The sequence below is a fragment of the Sinohyriopsis cumingii genome, chromosome 2, assembly GCF_028554795.1.
Source record: "Sinohyriopsis cumingii isolate HCF-2022 chromosome 2, ASM2855479v2, whole genome shotgun sequence".
Lineage (NCBI taxonomy): Eukaryota > Metazoa > Mollusca > Bivalvia > Unionida > Unionidae > Sinohyriopsis > Sinohyriopsis cumingii.
In genome coordinates this window covers 87,397,277-87,418,255 of record NC_142962.1, presented here as the reverse complement: position 1 = coordinate 87,418,255, position 20,979 = coordinate 87,397,277, and the positions used below count along the sequence as shown (strand labels likewise).

The 20,979-nt window shown below is 39.0% G+C and overlaps 1 protein-coding gene across 1 annotated transcript in view; it reads left to right on the top strand.

The window, feature by feature from the left end:
* Positions 1–20,979, top strand: part of LOC149805324 (vacuolar protein sorting-associated protein 54-like) — an 80,981-nt gene that overhangs the window by 42,020 nt on the left and 17,982 nt on the right. The window contains exons 6-8 of the mRNA XM_089934075.1: positions 579–721; positions 9,795–9,894; positions 20,468–20,610. Of these exons, the coding sequence (XP_089790201.1) occupies positions 579–721; positions 9,795–9,894; positions 20,468–20,610 (386 nt within the window). The remainder of the gene's footprint in view (positions 1–578; positions 722–9,794; positions 9,895–20,467; positions 20,611–20,979) is intronic.

The following is a 20,979-nucleotide window of genomic DNA, read 5'->3' as shown; positions in this document are numbered from 1 at the left end:
AGTCTTTATATCTCTGTATGTTCCAGCTGAGCCTTTTTATCTCTGTATGCTCCAGCTGAGTCTTTTTATTTCTCTGTTCAAGCTGTGTCTTTATATCTCTATAAGTTACAGCTGAGTCTTTATATCTCTCTATGTTCCATCTGAGTCTTTATAGCTCTATAAGTTACAGTTGAGTCTTTTTATCTCTATGTTCCAGCTGAGTCTTTATATCTCTCTATGTTCTGTCTGAGTCTTTATATCTCTATTATGTTCCATCTGAGTCTTTATATCTCTATAAGTTACAGCTGAATCTTTATATCTCTGTATGTTCCAGCTGAGTCTTTTTATCTCTGTATGTTCCAGCAGAGTCTTTATATCTCTCTATGTTCCTGCTGAGTCTTTATATCTCTTTATATGTTCCCGTTGAGTCTTTATATCTCTATATGTTCCAGCTGGGTCTTTTTATCTCTATATCTTCCAGCTGTATCTTTGTATCTCTGTATGTTCCAGATGAGTCTTTATATCTCTATATATGTTCCCGTTGAGTCTTTATATCTCTATATGTTTCTGTTGAGTGTTTATATTTCTGTATGTTCCAGCTGAGTCACTATTTGGATGTTGTTGAGGTTCAGATTGCTCGACAGATCTCCATCCGCTCTGAAGCTTTCTTTGTTACCATGACATCACATGACAGGCTCCAGGAGAAAATGAAGACTACACTTGGTTCAATAAAACACCTCAGGTAAGTTTTTTGTGCCTAGAATTAAAATATCTATGACAGAATGATCATACATGTTTCATTTTCATTGAGAATGATTGTTAGGGGATTGGCAAAGCATTTAACTTTTGGATTCAGGCATATTTTTGCTTACAAATGAGAGTCAGGACAATCAAATAGCACTAAACATTTAATAAATTGTGTGCATTTTATCATTCTAATTCAGATATACATATCATGAAATAGGGGCAGTTATACTTGGAAAGTATGAGAGGAGGCTTCTTAGCTTCAAAATATCCAATAAAAAAACTATTTAAAAATGTATCCAGTTTGCATTAGTTATATAGCATATAATTCTGTCAGGTACGTAGAGAAAAAGTATATGTTGTTGAACAAAATTTTAATAGTGGTTATAAATTATCTGTTATTTTATCACTTTTCCTGGCAGTTGTCCCCATTTCAAGGAGAATTACCTAATCAAATTAGTAATTAGGGTGTTACAATAAAAAAATAAACAGTCTCTTTCTGATAACTTAGTCACTTCTGTCATTCAGAATATTGTCCTTTTTCTAGGACTTCTTGAAGTATAACATGTCTCAGAGTGCTCTAGAATTCAGCTAATTCAAGTGTATTTTGCTATATTTTCCTTCAGTAGTATGCTCATCAGGGTTACAGTTTATCTTTTCTCTATTGTCCTTGTATTAACATTTATTGGTGTCCCTGTTTGTCATATTGTACATTTTTGTGTACCTGCTAGTTAAGCATTACTAACAGCCTGGGGGGGCCTCGGGGGCTTGTGCTCAGCATTAGAAGAGGTTAATGTTAGGACTGGTCGGGCTGCTGTCAGGATAATGTGAACAGGGTGGGACATCATGCTACATGTCTGCGACATGATGCCCCAGTGCTTGGCATCACTATAAACTGACACACAGCAGGACATCATAGCGAGATGACTGAAAAATTGTTGAAGCTATATAAGGAAAATATAGCAAAATACACTTGAATTAGCTGAATTCCTTAGAGCACTCTGAGACATGTTATACTTCAAGAAGTTAGAACACAATATTCTGAATGACAGAAGTGACCAAGTATCAGAAAGGAGATGTTTAGGGTGGGTATTCCCTCTATAATTTGCTCAAGCATTTTTCTTTCCTTTAAATTTTTTTTCAGTATTTCAAATGCAGCCATAATATAGTTTCTTAGAACACCCACCACACCTGCTTGGCATGGGCTTTAAGCACTTACATTAACAGATGTCCTTTCTGTACCCTGTGATCTGATGAAGTGTTGGATCTAGCAGAGACCCCCCTCTTCTATAGTGGCTGGAAGAAGGGTTCATGGAGGGATCAGCAGTACTTCCCAATATAAGGAAGGGCTAGCAGACTGACCCAGAGATAGGTCAAAGTCACTAAGTAGTGTAAGGAAAGGATCAGTGTGGCTTTACAGTTCAAGAAAGTCACCAATACACTGACACACACACCCCTTTCCACATGTAAGGAGTTGCCAGCATACTAATCCTGGGAGGGATCAGTACAATTTATAATGTTCAAAGTTACCAACATGCCATCCAGGGAGTTGTCAGTGGTATATCCTGGTTCAAGGAAGTCACCACCACTCATGAGCAAGTCTTGCCTTTCCAGTGCAAGGAAAGTGTGGTCATCTTCCACTAGCTCATTGATGGGGTCTGTATAGTTGGATGAGTCAAGTCGCTGGATAGGGACTTCTCAAGATGATTTTTGTCATTGGACTTGTCATTGATCTATGACCATTCACTTAGCACAGAGTTCTGGGCACCAGGCAAGGTAATGGATACCAGTCACTGGGTGCTGAGTACTGGACATTGGGTACCAAGTACTTAGCACCAGGCACTGATCACAGGTTATCTAGTACCAGGTACTGGACAGATCACCTGGTATGGGACTTTCTATACTGGCCAATGGACATCACACTTCAGTCCTTGCCCAACTAGACCAAGAATTAGATGGTTAACCAGCCTGATCAAGATGTTTAGAAAGAAGTTCCTAGCAACATCATTGTACCCTGACTGCAACCCAGGAGTAACCCTCCATCTGGGGAAAGAGATTGGGTTGTCATCCACACACACACACACACAGACCTTTCCCTATGTTCCTGTTCAATTCCTACAGGGATTGGGGACTTCCACCATCAGTGCTGAGTCTGTTTCTTTTCCTCCTATGACACTATAGATTAGGTTCCCAAGGCTCCATTAGTTGGCAGAATGGGCCCTCTGTGTCCCCTTGAGCTTTATTATCAAAGGAAATGGAAGAGGCCACATCTGTCTCTTTCTGCACTGAGAAGGAATTGGCAGCCTTTTCTTCAAGGAAGGGAATGTAAACTGATAGTCCTATCTTGCCCCATAAGTGGATACAGGATGATAAACTCTTCATTATAGTGCACTCAGATTAATTTGAGGAAGCCCTAATTGTGTCAGTTTGTTCTCCTTCTCTGGAGTCCTCAATACTTCTATCCTACACAAGCTGCTAAAGTAAAGGAAGATGAAGAGATGAACATTTGAGATGAACCTTTTTCTGCCGGATCAGTGTCAAAAGCCTTCTGGATCTTCAGACACAAGGATTCTTTCTAGTTTGGATACACTGTGTCCCTAACCTTCTGCTACTTTCCCACATGGTCATTGTGCAAGTTGATACAAGAATAGGAATGAGCTAGCCATTAGAGGGGTTGGGTCAGTCACCTCTTCCATCAGTGGTCTCTGTTTAGGCATGAAGCTACAAGGTGCAGTAGCTTGCTTGGCCTCATTATCCTCCTGTCCTGGGATTGAGGAGTGTAACAGGTAGGGATATTAATGTGGACCTGGACATGCACCCCCATCAAGTCACTTGAAGGTATGGAGCTTAAGGCTTGAACTTTAATTACCTCAGCTTTATGCTCTAGTCTCTTTGTCGCTTCCTTCAAACTTTTGAGAGAGCAGTCACATTCATCAGACACTGAGACGTGCTTTCAGTGTCTGTGGCATTTTTGGTGGAGCTTCTCCACCTCTGTAGGGATGCTGCCTTAGATACTTCATAGTTTTTGCTGGAACACAGCATAGACCTTTTGAGGATGGCTCAAACCCAACAGTGGCCTTCCAGGGCCTTAGAAATCAACAGTACTGATTGTTGGCTCTTGATCAAGGCTTGGACTAAACCAGCTAAAAAGCATCCCCAGCCTGAGGGGTCTGTGGGTCCCCTATCAAAACATTTTAAGCTGATTTCTGAAGAAATCCACCAGACCCCCTTTAAATTTCCTTCTTGCCCTTCATTTGTAAAATAGGTTGTCCCTAAGGGCTAGGGCAGGATGTCTAGGAACTCTTCCTGTTCCCAAAGGAGAATGGCAGTCTGCCTAAATGATCAGCACCATCTCCTGCTGAGACTGTCTCTTCCTGACATCCCAGAGGGTGCCATACTAAGCCTATTTTCAGAGTCCTAATTAGACCCAATGGACAATGCATGAATCTTCTCCACAATAAGAGAGGTTTAGTGGCTTCACTTCCAGGGCCGTCAACCTCTGTCAGGTACTTCTGTTTGGTTTTATTAGACCAAATTGGAATCCCTAAGGGACAGGGTATACACCCTTCTAAAGAGGGGGGCAGTGTAGAGGAAAAAAACACCAAAAATCCAGGACCCAGAGTGGCTAAATTTTGTCTCATCATCTTACCTTTGGCTTTGTATCCTTGCAAAGGGCCTTTACTTGGGTAACAGGAGTAGTGGCAGCTCAGTTAAGACTTTGTGTTTCCTGTCATCGATTATTTTGACAACTGTTTGATACACAATGTTCTTGGATGTGTTATTCAATGGTACCCCTCTTATATGGCCACCCCATTTGCTCCAGGTAAATGGCTGTCTAAAAAATGGGTGGCTTTTCCAGAGGGGGACTATGTTTGTGTGAAGTATATGTAAGTGTATGTAGTAAGTTAGCTACATATAACTTCAGAGCATTTATTATGTTAAAAATAACATTAGTTATTAAAAGGTTCTTCTTGTCTTAAGAATAGACTTATTTCAAGTCAGCATACATTAATAGTTCTTATTCTTAAGCAATAAATGTGACTGGGGTATTGTTGGCATGTATATAGCAAAACCATCAAAAATGTCATTTAAATCTTGGTATAAACATCACATAGCATTTAGAGTCATTCTCTTTCCGTTTATGCCATTTTCCTACTGTTGTAGAATATTCTCCATATCTGTTATGATGTCATTTATTTGAATTTTTCCAACATAAAATAATTTGGTAAGAACTCTTGAAATCTCCCATTACCATTGAGTTGAATATCTGTTACTGTTTCTTCTAAAGTAATAAGTCTCCATTTACGTGATGATGTTAAAGTTTTTTAATTATTTATTTCTGTGTTGCTAATTGTACAGTACTGCAATTTAATTACACCTCTCCCTTGATAACACACACACAATGGGGTCCACAAACATAGACCACACTATAAGCGAGGGCACAAGTTACTAAGGGACGTCCAAAAACTGAAAAAAAAAAGTGCTTTGGCATCAAGAAAATGGGGGGTGGGCAGCATTAGGGAACTGGGCTGTTTAATGACTAAATCCTCATTTTACAATCACGTTGATAATAATTTTTAATAATGCACTTTTTTTAATGAAGTTGTTCATTATTCTGTTTAAATAACATTTATTTTCAAAATGTCCAACATGTGAAAGATCATTCCAGCTGGTTTCAACAACCATCACATCACTGCTTTTTGTTTTCTTGATGAGTCTGGTTCCCATAGTAAGGTTTAATAGTATCCTGCCATATCAGGAGTCCACAGAGTTGGGGACTAGGCTAACTGTTGATACACCACCAAACAAGATTCCTTTTTTTTTCTCACAAACATGTGACATTTATTTTGTGAGACTATCATCTGCATCAAAACTCAATTTTTGTATTGTTCAATTAGTACGTTATTGATGTCGTGATTTCATTGCAAGTAATAATGAAACTTCTTATCATCCTTGGGGATATCTCTAAGTGACAGTTCAAGAATTCTCTGAAACTCACTTGCCCACAATGGTCCATATCTGTGAAATCAAGCTCTTTATTTTACAAAGTATTCATTTCAGTTGGCTGCCTTGCTTTCTTTGATCACAGTTATGAAAGAGTTGGTTAATTTAAGGTAGTTTATGTTACATACACAATAACATTTATAACAGTGTTCGATTGATCAGATGAAGTGAGTTCACCCGACATATGACCAGGGCTGCTAGATTTTAAATTTGTAGGATTTTCGTGCCTTTGAACTTTTCTTTTATTCCACCTCTTTTATTTGATTCAAATGTGATAATACAAAGGAGGCCAGCTTTTAATTCAGTAAAACAAAACAACAAATACTTCTGCAAGTCAGTTATCAAAACATGGTCGGCACTTAATTAGGCTCTCAGAGACATGCTCGCAAAGCTGTTATGGTAGATTGATGCATTTTACATTTAATTACAAGAGGACACATTTCATTTATGACAGTTACCTTTAAAAGGAACTAAAAGATAGAACTAGAACACAAATTTCATTTGAAATTTTTTAAATTTAATTTGTATTTATTTGTTAAAGTACTGCCTCCACTCGGCGTAAGTGACATTTCATTGATCAAAATTTCCTTACATATCATTAATTGCGGTGTACTAGGAATGTTGTTTGGAAGGAAAATGTAAAAGATTGTATGACCTATTTTTAAATTTGATATTTCATAATGTTGATTACAATTTCCAGGTCCTATCTACCATTTTCGATGATAAAGTGAGCGATATATCAAAGTTTCCATTACCAATTTTGATTGCAATTTTCTTCAAGTTTACACGGAGATGAATTTCTTAACAAATCAAGGGACATTTCATGTTTCCCACCCACCAAGGATCACAGAGATGTCCCTTATAAATAGAATGTTCTTCTGTCTCTGTTTCATGGGTATCCTGGTTGCAGCACTACAGATACTTCATATGAGACCTCCAGTTTAAGCTGCTAGCCAAATGGAGACCACACAGGCTACCCTTTCAGCTCCAATTCCATTTGGATCCCGATTTTCTCACCAGCTAAGTTGGTGGCTAAATCAGGACAAGTTTCTGCACGTACATGCCCCTGAACATTGCATTTTCTTGTATCAAAAGGGGCCAGTCAGTCTGGGCTTGTGGTCCATCCGGAATCATCCCTTTATGTCAGCGATCTAGAAATGTGAGCCTTTTTCCGAGCTTTGCAAGGGTGTGTTAGCCTTATGAAACTCAGCTGTGTTTTGGTCTTCTTGGACCAGGCATTAAGGTCTTCTTGGACCAGGCATTAAGGTCTTCTTGGACCATGCATTAAGGTCTTCTTGGACCAGGCATTCATCATGGCTTACCTCCGACAACAAGAATTATGGCGTACTTCAGACACAAAGGAGGCATTCATGCCCTGTCTCTATGCTTGGAAGTTGGGAACAACCTCAGATTGAGAGTTTTGAAGGGGATCACTCTCAGAGTCTGTCACATTCTAGACTAGAGAAATATCTTGAAGACAGCCTATATAGTTAGGGTTGGGTAATCCTTGCAGAATGGTCTTTGCATCAGTTGGTAGCAGAGAGAAATTTTCATCTGTGGAGGGGGTCAGTTGGTAGGCGTGTTTGCAAGAAAGTTGAACAACAAGCTACCGCTTTGTCTCTCCTGGTCCAGACTAGAGTACATGCACAGTGGACACCTTCAATCTGAAGTGAGATTGACTGCACACTTACATCTTTGAGAATCATCCCTTGTGTTCTTCACAGAGTCAGGGCATCTATGACATGGCTCATGCTTATAGCCATGGTTTAGTGATGTCCTCAACCTGTTGGTAGTTGCTCCAGGGAGTTACCATTGAGGGATTGGATGTTGCAGTTTAGCCAAGTGAAATTAATACCTTATTTGTGGAAAAGGTTTGGGTGGCTTTCTAGCCAATAATAGTTATATTTCATAACCTCCAAACCTGGCATCAATCAAATCTGAACTAGGGGTGATCTTTAGCCTGGCTAGAGCCTTATGTTTATATTTGACTAAATCAAAAGGAGAAATTATAAAGCATCCAGTCTGCAGCAGACATAATTTACTTTCTACTGTAATGATTTGTGCCAGCTCATTTTCAAGTTGTCCAGTATGGTTTTAAATATAATGAATTGTAATTTGCATACACTAAGCTGCCTACATTTAATTTTACCTTTCAATTCAAGTTGACTAAACTTGGTATATATTAATTGTGTACCACAGGAAGTTGTGTCAATGACCACAATGGGGGTCCAATCTTCAAGGTCAAGATTACAGGCTAGTATTTTGTTTAAGTAATTTTTTACCTTCTGCTCAGTAACATATCAGCTGTTCAAAATAAATGGTTACATTCTGTTATGTATATTTATACTATTTGTAAATGATTGTGTCTATATTATGTGTAATTTTTTCTCATGACTGTAAATCGCATTGCGCATTGTTAATCTATAGTCAAGGTATTAGATAGCTAAATTTTGTACACAGATATAAAATTCTGTTTTAAGATATTAAGAGTGTAGATTGCATAGGATCTAAAAATATGCATCATCATTAATAAAAATATTAATGATAAAACCTGTTGACATGGTTGGGGTAATTTCTCATTGGCCAGTGGCATCAGGTGGGTTTTTAGAGAAAATAAGTAATTTTCCAATTTATGGGTTTAGGTCAAGTAGGTTCTTTTGTGATGTGGGATATTTGCAAAATGATACATAGCTAGGGAGAGCAAAATGCATTTTCACCCCTTATGCTTGTGATTTTTTTTCTCAGTCTTATTTGTTTTATTCATTGGGATTGCAAAGTGCTCATTGGACTACAGTAGTATTCTGGAACTATTGTGAAATATTCAAAGGAGTTTTGAACAGAGCCAGTTTGATAAATCAGGACTATTGTAAGACCAGTGCACTCAAGGATCCAAAATTCATTCAGAACATTTGATTCTTTTGGACTTAAGCTCATTAACCCCAGTAGGTTTTGTCATTTTTGCCTGAAATGCAAGTAGGAAACACATTTTGGGGGCTATTTCTGAATACATCCTAATATATCAGCTTCCAAGAGATTTCCCATTAACCTAATGCCTAGTTGTGTTAGAAACATTGTTTTTCATTGGCTATTTTGCTCGCGCATGAGCAGAAGGGTAAAAGTTGGAGTTCTTTTTTTTTTTTTTTTTTTGCTTGATGGACCCATCATTTTCATATTGAGACCGCTCTTTATTCCAAATGCCCATCTTATCCTACTTTTTGCAAAGGTTCACCTGTCTGTGTGCAGTTCAGACTGATCTGCCTTAGATCTGAGGCCAAAATGTGTAAAATCAGACACAAAATTGGAATCCAACCATAGGCGAATTTTGGATGAGAAACAAAATCGGATCAAAACAATTAGGTTTTTCCCTCTTTATTTTGTAGTGCAACTAGAACATCCAGATTATTTGGTATCAGTATAGAGCTATATCTGTCTACCTTTCTATAATACCACCCACTTTAGTGTATCATACATGACCATGACGCTACAGAGCTCGGCATTAGGCTACTACCTCCTGCCTTGTAAATGTGGTGCCAGGGGTTAATGAGTTAGTATTATTTTGGATTCAATTCATAATACTGTAAGTTCTTCTTAAATTTTCATGTTATAACTTTGATATTTAATTATTTGTTCAGTTTTACAAAAAAATTGGTTTTGGTTTCTGTTAGTTAGTTCATGACCATAGAGTCATAACAATTGTTACTGGAATATTTGTTGCACTTAACATTTGGGGTCGTAACTTCAAGGTCAAGTGTACATTTTATGGTTGCTTTTGATTCTGCTTATCTCTAAAGTGTTGTTGAGTTTGAAGATCTTCTGTTTGGTGACACCTCTTGTATCACAGACAAAATTGTATCATTAAGGTCAAGGTCATTCATCCGTTTCTTTGCCTTTTCTATAGTTTCACTTTTGTGCCTTTGGTCATAAAGCCATGAACCTTGGTTTCTTTACATGTCTTCCCAGCTATGTCACAAGGTTCACAGTCAGATTTTGTAATTACATATTTTTGGTGACCTTACCATGGTAGCTGGTGGACATAGAGTCACTGATTTTTGTTATCTTGATTACAGGGACAAGATTCATGCTCTGGATGAGCTAATGGCCAGGGGATCCCTGAGGGTACTCAAGTATGCCAAAGCCAAAGCCAACCATGTCAAGCTCTACAAAATGGTAAGATTGTCAATATATTGCATTATAGCTTTGTAGTTTTGAAGCTGTATGGAAGATAAAACTGGTAACCTATATTTATTTGACAGGTTTACTGCTAAAATCATGAATAAGTATGACTCTGACTTAAGAATATAGTACTCTTTGGTAATGGATTTATATTGTTGATGTCATCTGCTGTAGAGTAACTAGCCAAATTTTATTTACCTGTTTTAGCAAACTAACTGCTCTGTTTAAGTTCAGCTGCCAGGATAGTTACCTTCGTGACCACTTTTTACTACTCTTCCTGAATGGATGGTCATATGTACATGGAGTTGCCATCAAAACATTTAGTTCAGTATGTATTTGATTCTAAACGATCTGATGTTCAAAATGGCCACAAGGACAGCTGTCTTGAAAATCTTGTTATTGCTGCTCTTCCTGAATGAAAATACTTCTGGTTCCAGTTTAAAATCCAGCATTGTTGCCTGGATAGCCATCTTGAATATCTTTTTGTCGATAATCCTCCACCGAAACACCATATGCAGTTAGTTTTAAATGAAACTGGTGTTTTTATGTCCAGCATGGCCACTATGGTTTCCACCATGAAAAATATTCAAATATTCTTATTAGTGTGTAATATTGACACAAGATTTTCACTTAAAGACTTCTCTCTAGAACGGCCCCCACTGACCAGTGGCCACCTGCTTCTTATGGCCAGAATCCCTTGGCACCAATGAGTTTGTATTCAAAAGTACCTTCAAGAACGGCCACCCCTCTAACGCGACCAGCGGCCAGCATATTAGTGCAGAAATGTAAAATATTCCCCTCATGAGCGGCCACTTGAATAATTAATTAATATCGTGACGTAAGGTAAGTAATCAGATTATCTCTGTTGTCAATTCATGTCTCCCAATGTGAAGTTTCCATTACTGAAAAAAGTGCTGACTAAAGTACATGTACCAGTAAGATTAATATTATATCATTGTCGATAAAAGCCAACATTTACAGAAAATGGGCTCAGAATGTTATGATAGAGTTTTGGGCTTCACACATCTGTCGAGTTCATCTCTTTGATGATTACAACTGGACCTAACTGTCAAGATCATAACAGGGTCATCATAGGCTAAAAACAGATTTTGTGCATTAACATGCACAGAGAAATTAACATAGAACAAAACAGGTACTAGATAAAATCACATGACAACACATATATCGCTTCCTTTACAGAGAGGGGGCCCCGAGTGGCCGAGTGGTCTAAAGCGCTCTCCGTTACGGATCACTGCCATCTCACCTCTGCCTGTGTGGGTTCGAGTCTCGGATTCAGCCAATGTCGGTATGTGAGAAAGCTTGCCAGTAGCTTCTCGTGGATCGGTGGTTCTTTCCGGGTTTTCCCGGGTTCTTCCTCCACCATTAATACTGGCCGCCATGTATAGCCTATCGTGTGCTGAAAAATGGCGTTAAACACTACAACAAACAACAAATCCTTTACAAAGAAGGCATTTCGTCCACTGGACAAAAGTTTTGTCTGCATAATTAAATCGCATAAAGTTAGCAACGTCCAAATAAATCATTACCAAACATTAACATGTCATTATATAAACGGAGACGTATTATTTTAGAAGAAAGTCGGTTATTCTACTTGACATCGGGTGAGGTGGGGAGTGGGAACTTGCCAAACAATTGTATTTAGAAAAGACGTGAATAAGGTTATTCAGCAGCAGTGGGAAAATGGAGCAAATGGAAAGAGAATTATGAATGTACCAAGATTTAAATGACGTTTTTGAATGGTTTTGCAATGTGCATGACAACAATACCCACTCACATATCACACTTATGCCAAGAATAAGAACTATTAATGTATATCCAGTTGAAATAAGTCTGTTATTATAACAAGAAGAACCTTTTAATAATTAATGTTACTTTTAAACAAAGATATTAAATGAAAATAATAAATGCATTGAAGTATGTAGCTTTCTTACTATGTACATTACATATACTTCTCACAAACAATTTTGTCCCCCTCTGGAAAGGCCACCAATCTCATAAGGTCACTTTCCCAGTGCAGAAAGGGATGGCTGTGTAGGAAGGGGACCACTGTGTCTTGAAAATCCTGTGGTTTTCATCACAATACTTCTTACTACACATTTAGTTTGTCCTGTTTGAAAAGTGTACTAATCTGAGCTCACAAAATAGCCACATTGATGGCCATTTTAAAATTTTGTGGTTTTCATCACAATACATCTTACATCGATGGCCATATTGAAACTCTTGTTATTACTGCTCATTCTAAATTAATGTTAATAATGACATGGTTTTATCAGAAACACATCTTATGATCTATAACTGGTATTAAATGAAAATGGTGCCAATCTGACCTTCCAGTTTTTGCATCATGGCAGCCATCTTGAAAATCTTGGTATGGTTATTTTGGAAGAATGATAGGATCAACATGGCATTTTTTATTAAAACACTTCTTTAATTATTTAGTTGGTCTTGTATTAAAATTGTCCTGGTCTAACCTCCAAATGGCTGCCTTATAAATTGTGTTTTGGATATTTCTTCTGAACAGATGGTCATATTAAATGAAGATTTGTTTTCTAAAACAATTGTACACTATATAGTTTGCACTTAGTGAAAATGATGCTGATCTGACTTCCAACATGAGAGTCATATTGGCCATTTTGAATATCTTCCATTGCTACTCATACTGAACAGATAAATGCTTCAGTATGGGTTTTTCTTCAAAGCACTTCTTGCAATATGTAGTTGGTCCAGAATGAAATGACGCAGATCTGTCTCCACCAGTTCATATGAAAATGATACAAAATTCTAAATTGCATCTATGCATCTTGAAAATGATACAAAATTCTAAATTGCATCTGTGAGTAACTACTGCATGTCAAAAATGATACAAAATTGTAAATGGCATCTATGGGTGACTGCTGCTTGTGAAAATGATATAAAATTGTCAATTGCATCTATGGGTAACTGCTGCATGTGAAAGTGATACAAAATTGTCAGTTGCATCAATGGGTAATTACTGCATGTTGAAAATGGTTGTGTCCTAAGTATGTTTTACTAGAACAGTCATAGCAACAAATCTTGACTAATGTGAACGAGTTTGAAAATCGGACATACTTTGCACCTGTTAACAATTGGGATAGGGAGTTGGGTTGTACTTGCCCAATGAAGGAGGGGGATTGAATTGGCACCCTGTCCATGTTCCCTTTTAATATCCATGGGATGTGTGGCGCCCCCATTGTGGAAAGCGAGTCTTCCTTTCCCCACCCCCCTTCATGGCACCCTGGATGTCCCTTCTTTGATTTCAGGGTAGGTCAAATGTGACAGGCCATAGACCTGCAAAAAGGAGGGAAACAAGTAGTTGCCTTCTTGTTGATTTAGACAGGATCAGCCATTCTACTTGTCTAGGAGATCCACTTGTAGAATCAGTCCCATCAACCCCTATGAGTGGCTTCAGGATAAGCACAACTCCATTTTCGACATACTCCTCTTTGGAGAGATACTGGGACAGTCCCATCTCACTTTGGTAACAGGATCAGGATGATGATGTAATCTACATCATGGTGGAGTTGAATGAGTTCTCAGAGGAACTGGTGGTGATGGTCTCTGCACCCAAATTGGGGTCCCCATCTCCATCCCACCTTTTGGGTCAGATTTTGGAGGAGGAAGAAGCTTGCACATTTAGTAAGGCAGTGAACAAAGTTTACCGCCTCTTTTCCTCAGAATTTTGTCATAAGCCTTGGCACTGAGGCAAGAATATTTTCCATTCTGGATTGGCAGTATTGAGCAGCATCTTTTATACAAACCTTCTGTTGCACCCAAACAGCAATGTATGGAAGCTAACAAAGAAGTTTTCCCCCGGGACACAGGTTCATCAGGCAGCAGAAAGGGATGATCTGTCCCATCCTTTATGCATTGGTGAATGATTTTTGCCCCCAGTTATGAGGTCCATTCACTTGTATGGCCTCCAAAGCATCCCATTCCCACCAGACTCTGGGGCATAACAACTAGGAGTGTGAGCTGGACTTGCTTCAATTGAAACCTTGCAGGTCTTGGAGTATAAGGCACATGCTGTCAAGACAGTTGCTGACATGCCAGTCTCTTTTCAGTGGCCTCTTTTCAGTCATTTAAAGATGGAATCATTGTTTACAGCAACACTTCAGCATTTACTGGAGTCTGTAGCAAATATGTCACATCATGCGCTCCATATTGATGGCACTGTATGCAGAACTTCACCTCCACAAGGATGCTGTCTTAGAGATGTCTAATGTCTTTTTGGACTGCAGCAAGAACCTTTTTAAGGTCTGCACCTTTTGAGGTACAGTGGTTCCTTGACTTAAGAGTTTAATTCGTTCCGTGACAGAGCTCGTAACTCAAATTACTCGTATGTCAAATCAATTTTCCCCATTGAAATGAATTGAAATGCCATTAATCCATTCCGGATCCCCAAGAAACACCACAATTTTTTTGTTACATGTTTCTAAATGAGAAAAATGTACTTATAAATAACGAATATTGTATAAAAACACAATACAATAGAATGTACTACAATAAACTGGTTTTATTAAGTATAATGTACAGCATTTACCTTGGAGATCAGATGACTTGAAGATGCTAACGGATGTGGAGGATAAAGGCTGAAGTGAATAACTGAATTTTATTTGCTGATTTTTGCCCTTTTCACCACACTTTCCTCACTTTCATCTGCAAGGGTTTTCAATAAAAACCTGTCCAATGAGGTCTGTTTCATCCTCCCTTTCAGAATGTTTCTGAAATGAGTTATGCAATTGTCATTAAATAGCTCTGTCGCATGCCCAGTTGCAACTTTTTCTGGGTGTTTCTTTTGAATAAAGTCTGAAAGTTTCTCCCACATTCCCAACATTTCCTTTATCTCACTTGTAGAGATAACCTCCTCCGCGTCACCTATTTCCTGCAAAACCTCCGTGTGCTGCTGCGTCTGTAGCTCCTTTAGCTCCTCCGTTGTCAGTTCCTCGGAGTGCTCCTTGATGAGCTCGTTGATGTCACCTTCATCCATGTCCAGGCCCATGGACTTGCCGAGGGATACAATCTCCTCCACCACTGCCGCTTCAGGTTCGAGTCTTTCAAAGTCCATTTCAGACACAACCTCAGGCCACAGCTTCTTCTACGCAGAGGTCAAGGTCCTCTTTGTAACACCCTGCCAGGCCATATCAATAATTCTGAGGCAAATCACAATGTTATAGTGGTCCTTCCAGAACTCTCGAAGGGTGAGGTTTGTGCTCTCCCTCACTTCAAAGCAGTGGCGGAACAGGTGCTTGGTGAAGAGCTTCTTGAAATTAGAAATCACCTGCTGGTCCATGGGCTGCAGGATAGGGGTGGTGTTTGGTGGAAGGAAGAGAACCTTTATAAACTTGAACTCTTCGAGGATGTCATCTTCAAGGTTAGGTGGGTGAGCAGGTGCATTGTCCAGGATGAGAAGGGCTTGCAGGGGTAGGTTATTTTCCTGGAGGTATTTCTTAACATCAGGACCAAAGACCAAATTCACGCACAGCACAAAGAACTGCCTGGTGACCCACGCCCTCGGGTTTGCCCTCCAAATAACCTGCAGTTTTTCTTTCAGAATCTTATGTGACTTAAAGGCTCTGGGGTTTTCCGAATGATAAATGAGCAGCGGCTTAATCTTGCAGTCACCGCTCGCATTGGCGCACAGTGTGAGGGTTAGCCTATCCTTCTTGGATTTGTGGCCTGGCATCCTCTTCTCCTCTGCCGTTATATAAGTCCTCTTCCAGAAGAGTCCAGTCTTGTCCCAGTTGAAGACTTGCTGGGGTATGTATCCTTTTACTGCTATAATTCCAGCAAAAGTTTTGAGGTAATCCTCAGCTGCCTTCATATCCACGCTGGCTGCCTCACCATGCCTGACAACAGAGTGAATGCCGGTCCTCTTTTTAAAATTCTCGAACCAGCCCCGACTGGCTTTAAACGGCTCGCCCGATGCCTTGTCCGTCAAAGTGCCTGGGGTCTGCTGCAGCAAATCAGCGTAAATAGCTCGTGCCTTCTTGCACATTATAGCCTCCGTCACAGTATCTCCTGCGAGCTGCTTCTCCGTCAACCACACCGTCAGCAGCTTCTCCATATTTTCATGGATAGATGTCCGCTGTTTAGAAATTATTTTAACGCCCTTGGCTGGCGTTATAGCCTTTATCGACTCCTTTTGCTTCAGTATGGTGCAGATCGTAGAAGTGCTACGCTCGTACTGCTTCACCAAGTTGACTACACGCACACCTTGGTCATGTTTTTCGATAATTTCTTTCTTTAATTCAATGCACATCATCCGCTTCTTCTTCTCAGCACTGTCCTTCGCAGTCACTTTCTTTGGATCCATGGTTGGAAAAACGAAGTTTTGCAAAATAACTGCAAGCACAAATGCGAGCACAACACTGACACTTCCACTGCGAGCTAACCACTTAAAGTGAACGAGTGAGACACGGGATGCTGGGCGGATGTTGCGATGTTCACTGTGGCGTTCGCTGCACCAACTAGCGGTGGGGTATCTGAAGCTGGCTCGTAACCCGAATTTTAGCTCTCAACTCAAAGCAAAAAATCGACCGAGAGACAGCTCGTATCTCAAAAAACTCGTTAGTTGGGACACTCGTAAGTCAAGGAACCACTGTATAGACAATATTTGAAGGAGTCATCCCCTCAGTGCATCATAGGATTTAAAAGCCCAAAAGCATAAGTTCCTGGCAGCAGCTCTTAGCCCTTGAAAACAGGCCAAGAGGTGTACCTGCCCTCTATAGAACCTTCTGCCAAGTTATACAAACAGGCACAGCCTCAACAGTTTCAGTTCATTTCACCTTCTCTGCTGTTGTTCACTTGACAAGGTGGCGAGATCATCCAAGGAAAAAAGTCTTTGTAGTCCTCTCCCTTCCTCAAAGAGGGAGGGTGTTGGACCTGGGGAGTTGCATCCTCTTCTATAATGTCTTCCTCTTCCCACCATTCTTATCTCACCCTTTTCACAGTGGTTTAGTTGGGTCCACATTAAATGATGGCTTCCTGATTTGCTTCTGGGAAGAAACTGGTTGAATTAAAGGAAGAGGTACACACCCTTGTATTGAAGGATGCAGTCCTGAGTGTGAAAAATGACCAGACTCCAGCTTTCTAATCCCAGGTCTTTCTGGCATTGATAAAAGCAAAAAAGTTCCATCTCATAATTGACTTTTCCATCTTAAATGGATATCTTTGAGAAGAACACTTCAAGATGGAGATTACTGCTTTGGTCTTGAAGAACATAAAGCGCTGTGACTCAGCTGTCTCCACTGATCTTCATGAAACATGCCTTCACATCCCCACATTCTCTCCACATGGGAAATACCTCGGATTTTGTCTCGACTAGGGATTATTTAAATTTTGAGCCTTTTAGTTTGACCTGGTCTCCAAGCCCCAGATCCTTTACCAGGTGATAGGGATAGTTGCAGCCAATTTGAAATCATAATGGATTCCCATTCTTCAGTACTTCAGCATCTGTTTGATACACATTGTCCTCAGAGATTCTGTTCTGAAGGGCTTGCCCATATCCCTGGCCCTCTGTCAACAGTGACCCATCTTGGTCTTATCCCAGATATAGAGAAGTTGGATTGCATCCCTTATCAGGGCTTTACATATGTGGGTTCTTGTTCCTCTGGACCGGATTTACTAAATCATGTCTATCATAACAGATATTCTGGCTAAGACCTCCTCAGCTCACCATTACCTCTCTGTCCTGGTGATTCTGCATTTGGCTGCAGACTTGGTTCCTCAACAGAGACTTTACTTGTGTCCTTTCCAGTTCCTCATTCTCACAAACTGGAGACCACACAAGGACAATCTATCAGCTCAGATCCACATGGGATCTGTTTTTCATCACTACCTACTTTATTGTCTAAATCAGAACTGGTTTCTGACTGGCAGTTCACACCCCCAAACCCTGCTCCTATCTGTACATTGACTCATCAGATTCCAACCCTACTCCTATCAGTACATTGACTCATCAGATTAACTAGCTCCAATTTCTACTGAGATCCCCACTCTCAGTCATATCTGTGCTGGAGATGATCAAGATACTAAGCTCTTTTGCCCAGTTAGGATTTCAAGGCTATTTGTGGGTTTCTGAATGGAGAAGGAACAGTTTTAAGTATCTCTTCATGCATTGTAAGGGTTCCTCTGATATTTCAGTGGCCACTGTGTACAGGTGAATTGTCCTTGCTATCAAGACAGCTAGCTCATCATGAGAGGGTCCCTTTTCTCATGAGAAATAAAGCACTTAACATTAGGGTTATTGCTACATCTTGAGCTAGTTTGAACATTATTTGATGTTATGATAGCCACCTTCTGGCAGTCTCACATCATGTTCTCTGCTTATATTTGATCCTTGGTGCATCAGAAAGAAGACATTGTTTAGGTAAACTCTACAGTGATGGCACAACATGTGGCCCAGTTTCTACCAGCTTATAGTAGTGAACCCACTTCTATCATAAGAGTAAATACAGTAGTGTTCAAGACCAGATTTTTTTATTAGCCTTCCTCCTAACTGCTAAATTATTCAGCGATGCTGTAGTATCAGGTAATACAGGTAATACATTACTATTTTAATATGGTTTGGGGTAGGTCAGACTAATTTTAATTATGTAATACTTACCTGCTACTATTGCAAAAATTCCCTCCTCCCACCACCACTCCAATGTTCTGTACTATACTGTTCTTTTAAATTCTGGTCTTCTAACACTACCGTATATACTCAGTTATAACTTGACTCATCTAAAAATCAACCCCACCCTTTTTTGTGGTGCAAAATAATTTCTCTTTGACCTTCCTATGAGTAGGGGTGTATTTTGTATCTGTCTGTAAGGGGTGTCTTGTCATCAGTAGATCAGAACTGCACTTTGGAAAAAATAAAGAAGCCAAACTGGATAGATAGACAGAAGAAATAAAGACCAAACCAGTGTAAAATACAGTTATATTATTAAGTTGAATATGTCATAAATAAATTGTCAACATACATTTTGTCCACCTTAATGCCATAAAACCTGTAGAAATCCATATGCTTGACATTTAAAATCCATTTATATAATAAATTCATGAATTCTGTTATAGATCATATACCGGTATAAAATTAGTAGCCCTGCATGATCCTGTTAACAATATCCTGTAATGTAAATTTCACCCATGTTACAAATAAACAATGAAAGTCAAGTCCCCCCTTATGTGATTCATAATATCCTATAAATGGCACTATGTAATGTCATCTGGTACAAAGCCCAAGAATTCATACACATCATCTGTGTGAACAAATAAAGTTCTGAAATCTTCCCTTGTATTCTAGTCATCATAAATATTGTCTGACTTATGCAGTAATTTTGTGGAGACTGAAGTTGGGCTCTGTAAGTGACACTTTAATCATACAGTCAGTGAAATCTGTTGAAGAATGCAACTGAACAGGTATCGATTGTGTGACAAGATCACAGGGAGTTCAAATAACCACCCACTGTTACTTGAATAGCTACCAGATTTGCTGCCTGAACAAAGGGTTGTCTCAATGGGAAACATCTAGGGTACCTTTACAAGCTAAATATATTAAGCTAAGCATGCACAAGAAGATGTAGAACTCTACTTGGCACTGAACAAGTATCAAATCTGTGGCTTGATAAAAATGATTGTCAACTGGAAAACATAATGAGTGCTGCCTTCACAAGCACAGAGCTTATCCGCCCAAGTACACTGGCAAATATCAGAAAGCAAAATCACCTGGGAATTACATGGCTTATGGTAAAGGAAGATATAAATTTTTTAAATACTTTTATTGCATCAACACAAAGTCTTTATACAGCAAACCACAAAATATACAGTTTGTTCAGACTGCATGAAATTGAAAACAATGTACTTGCTGGTAAATATACATATTTAACAACATTGATGGGTACTTCACTTTGTGGTGGGTAATATTTAATTTACCGGTAATACTTTCAAATTATTACATTCCAAATAATTGTAGATACAGAAAAGAATTATGTACTGAATAGCGTCATGAAATGGATAAATACAGTGCATACCACATTCCCTATCTGAATGAGAATAATGGCATAAAAACAAAAAAGAATTTGAGTTGACAGTATTTGTACATACTGTGAACATCTAGAGTTTCCAGTATCAACCCGTGATTTATTAAATTTTTGTGTCCCCCCCCCATACTCGGCAACAATTGAGTTTTCAGTAGAAAATTTCAACTTATAGGCATGTATATGTGGAGGAGGAAATAATTAGGGTGGACACTGGACTAGAGTCTTGATAAAGGAAAGCAGCATACTAGTAGCAGGTAATTATTACATAATTCAAAAAAGTTTTACAACACACACGCATACACAAACACACACGATGCATATTTAAATTAAGTTCAGTTTGAAACATCATTTGCATAAATGCCATTTCTAATCACAAATGTATATACAACTGCAAAAATGAATGCCCATGAAACTAAATGAATTCACACTAACTTTCTCAGGTAAAACTGATTGGATAAAGTTATATATAATTGCTGGGTTTTTTTCCTTTCATTCTTTAGTTAAAACTGATGGCAACAGTTCACCAGACGCAGCCTACAATCCAAACCTTGCTCTCAACCAGTGAGTTTGTGGGGGCCCTTGATCTAATTGCTACAACACAGGAAGTACTTTCTCAGGAACTGGCTGGAATCCACAGTTTTAGGTATATCCTTCATATAAAGCTGAAAGCCTAAATTTTCAACCAGAGGTGATGAGCTTTTAAACGAATTACTGGAATAGACTGGAGTTAATCACCCATGTTGTACTATTTTAGGAAACTTTTGACCTTTCCATGTTTTCTTATGAAAATGTGAAAGTATCAAAAGTATAGGTAAGGCAAATTTTATATGTGTATTTATTAAGTGTGTCATGGAAAAGCTCCTTTCTGAACAGTCCTGGACAAGACAAAGACTATATGCCTTGCACAATTTTATTGCACATCCTTTGATCATTTTTTTAAAAAAAAATACAACTTTTCAAGAATGTTGAAGAAAATTATCTGTTTAGACAAGTTGGAAATGTAGGAATTCTT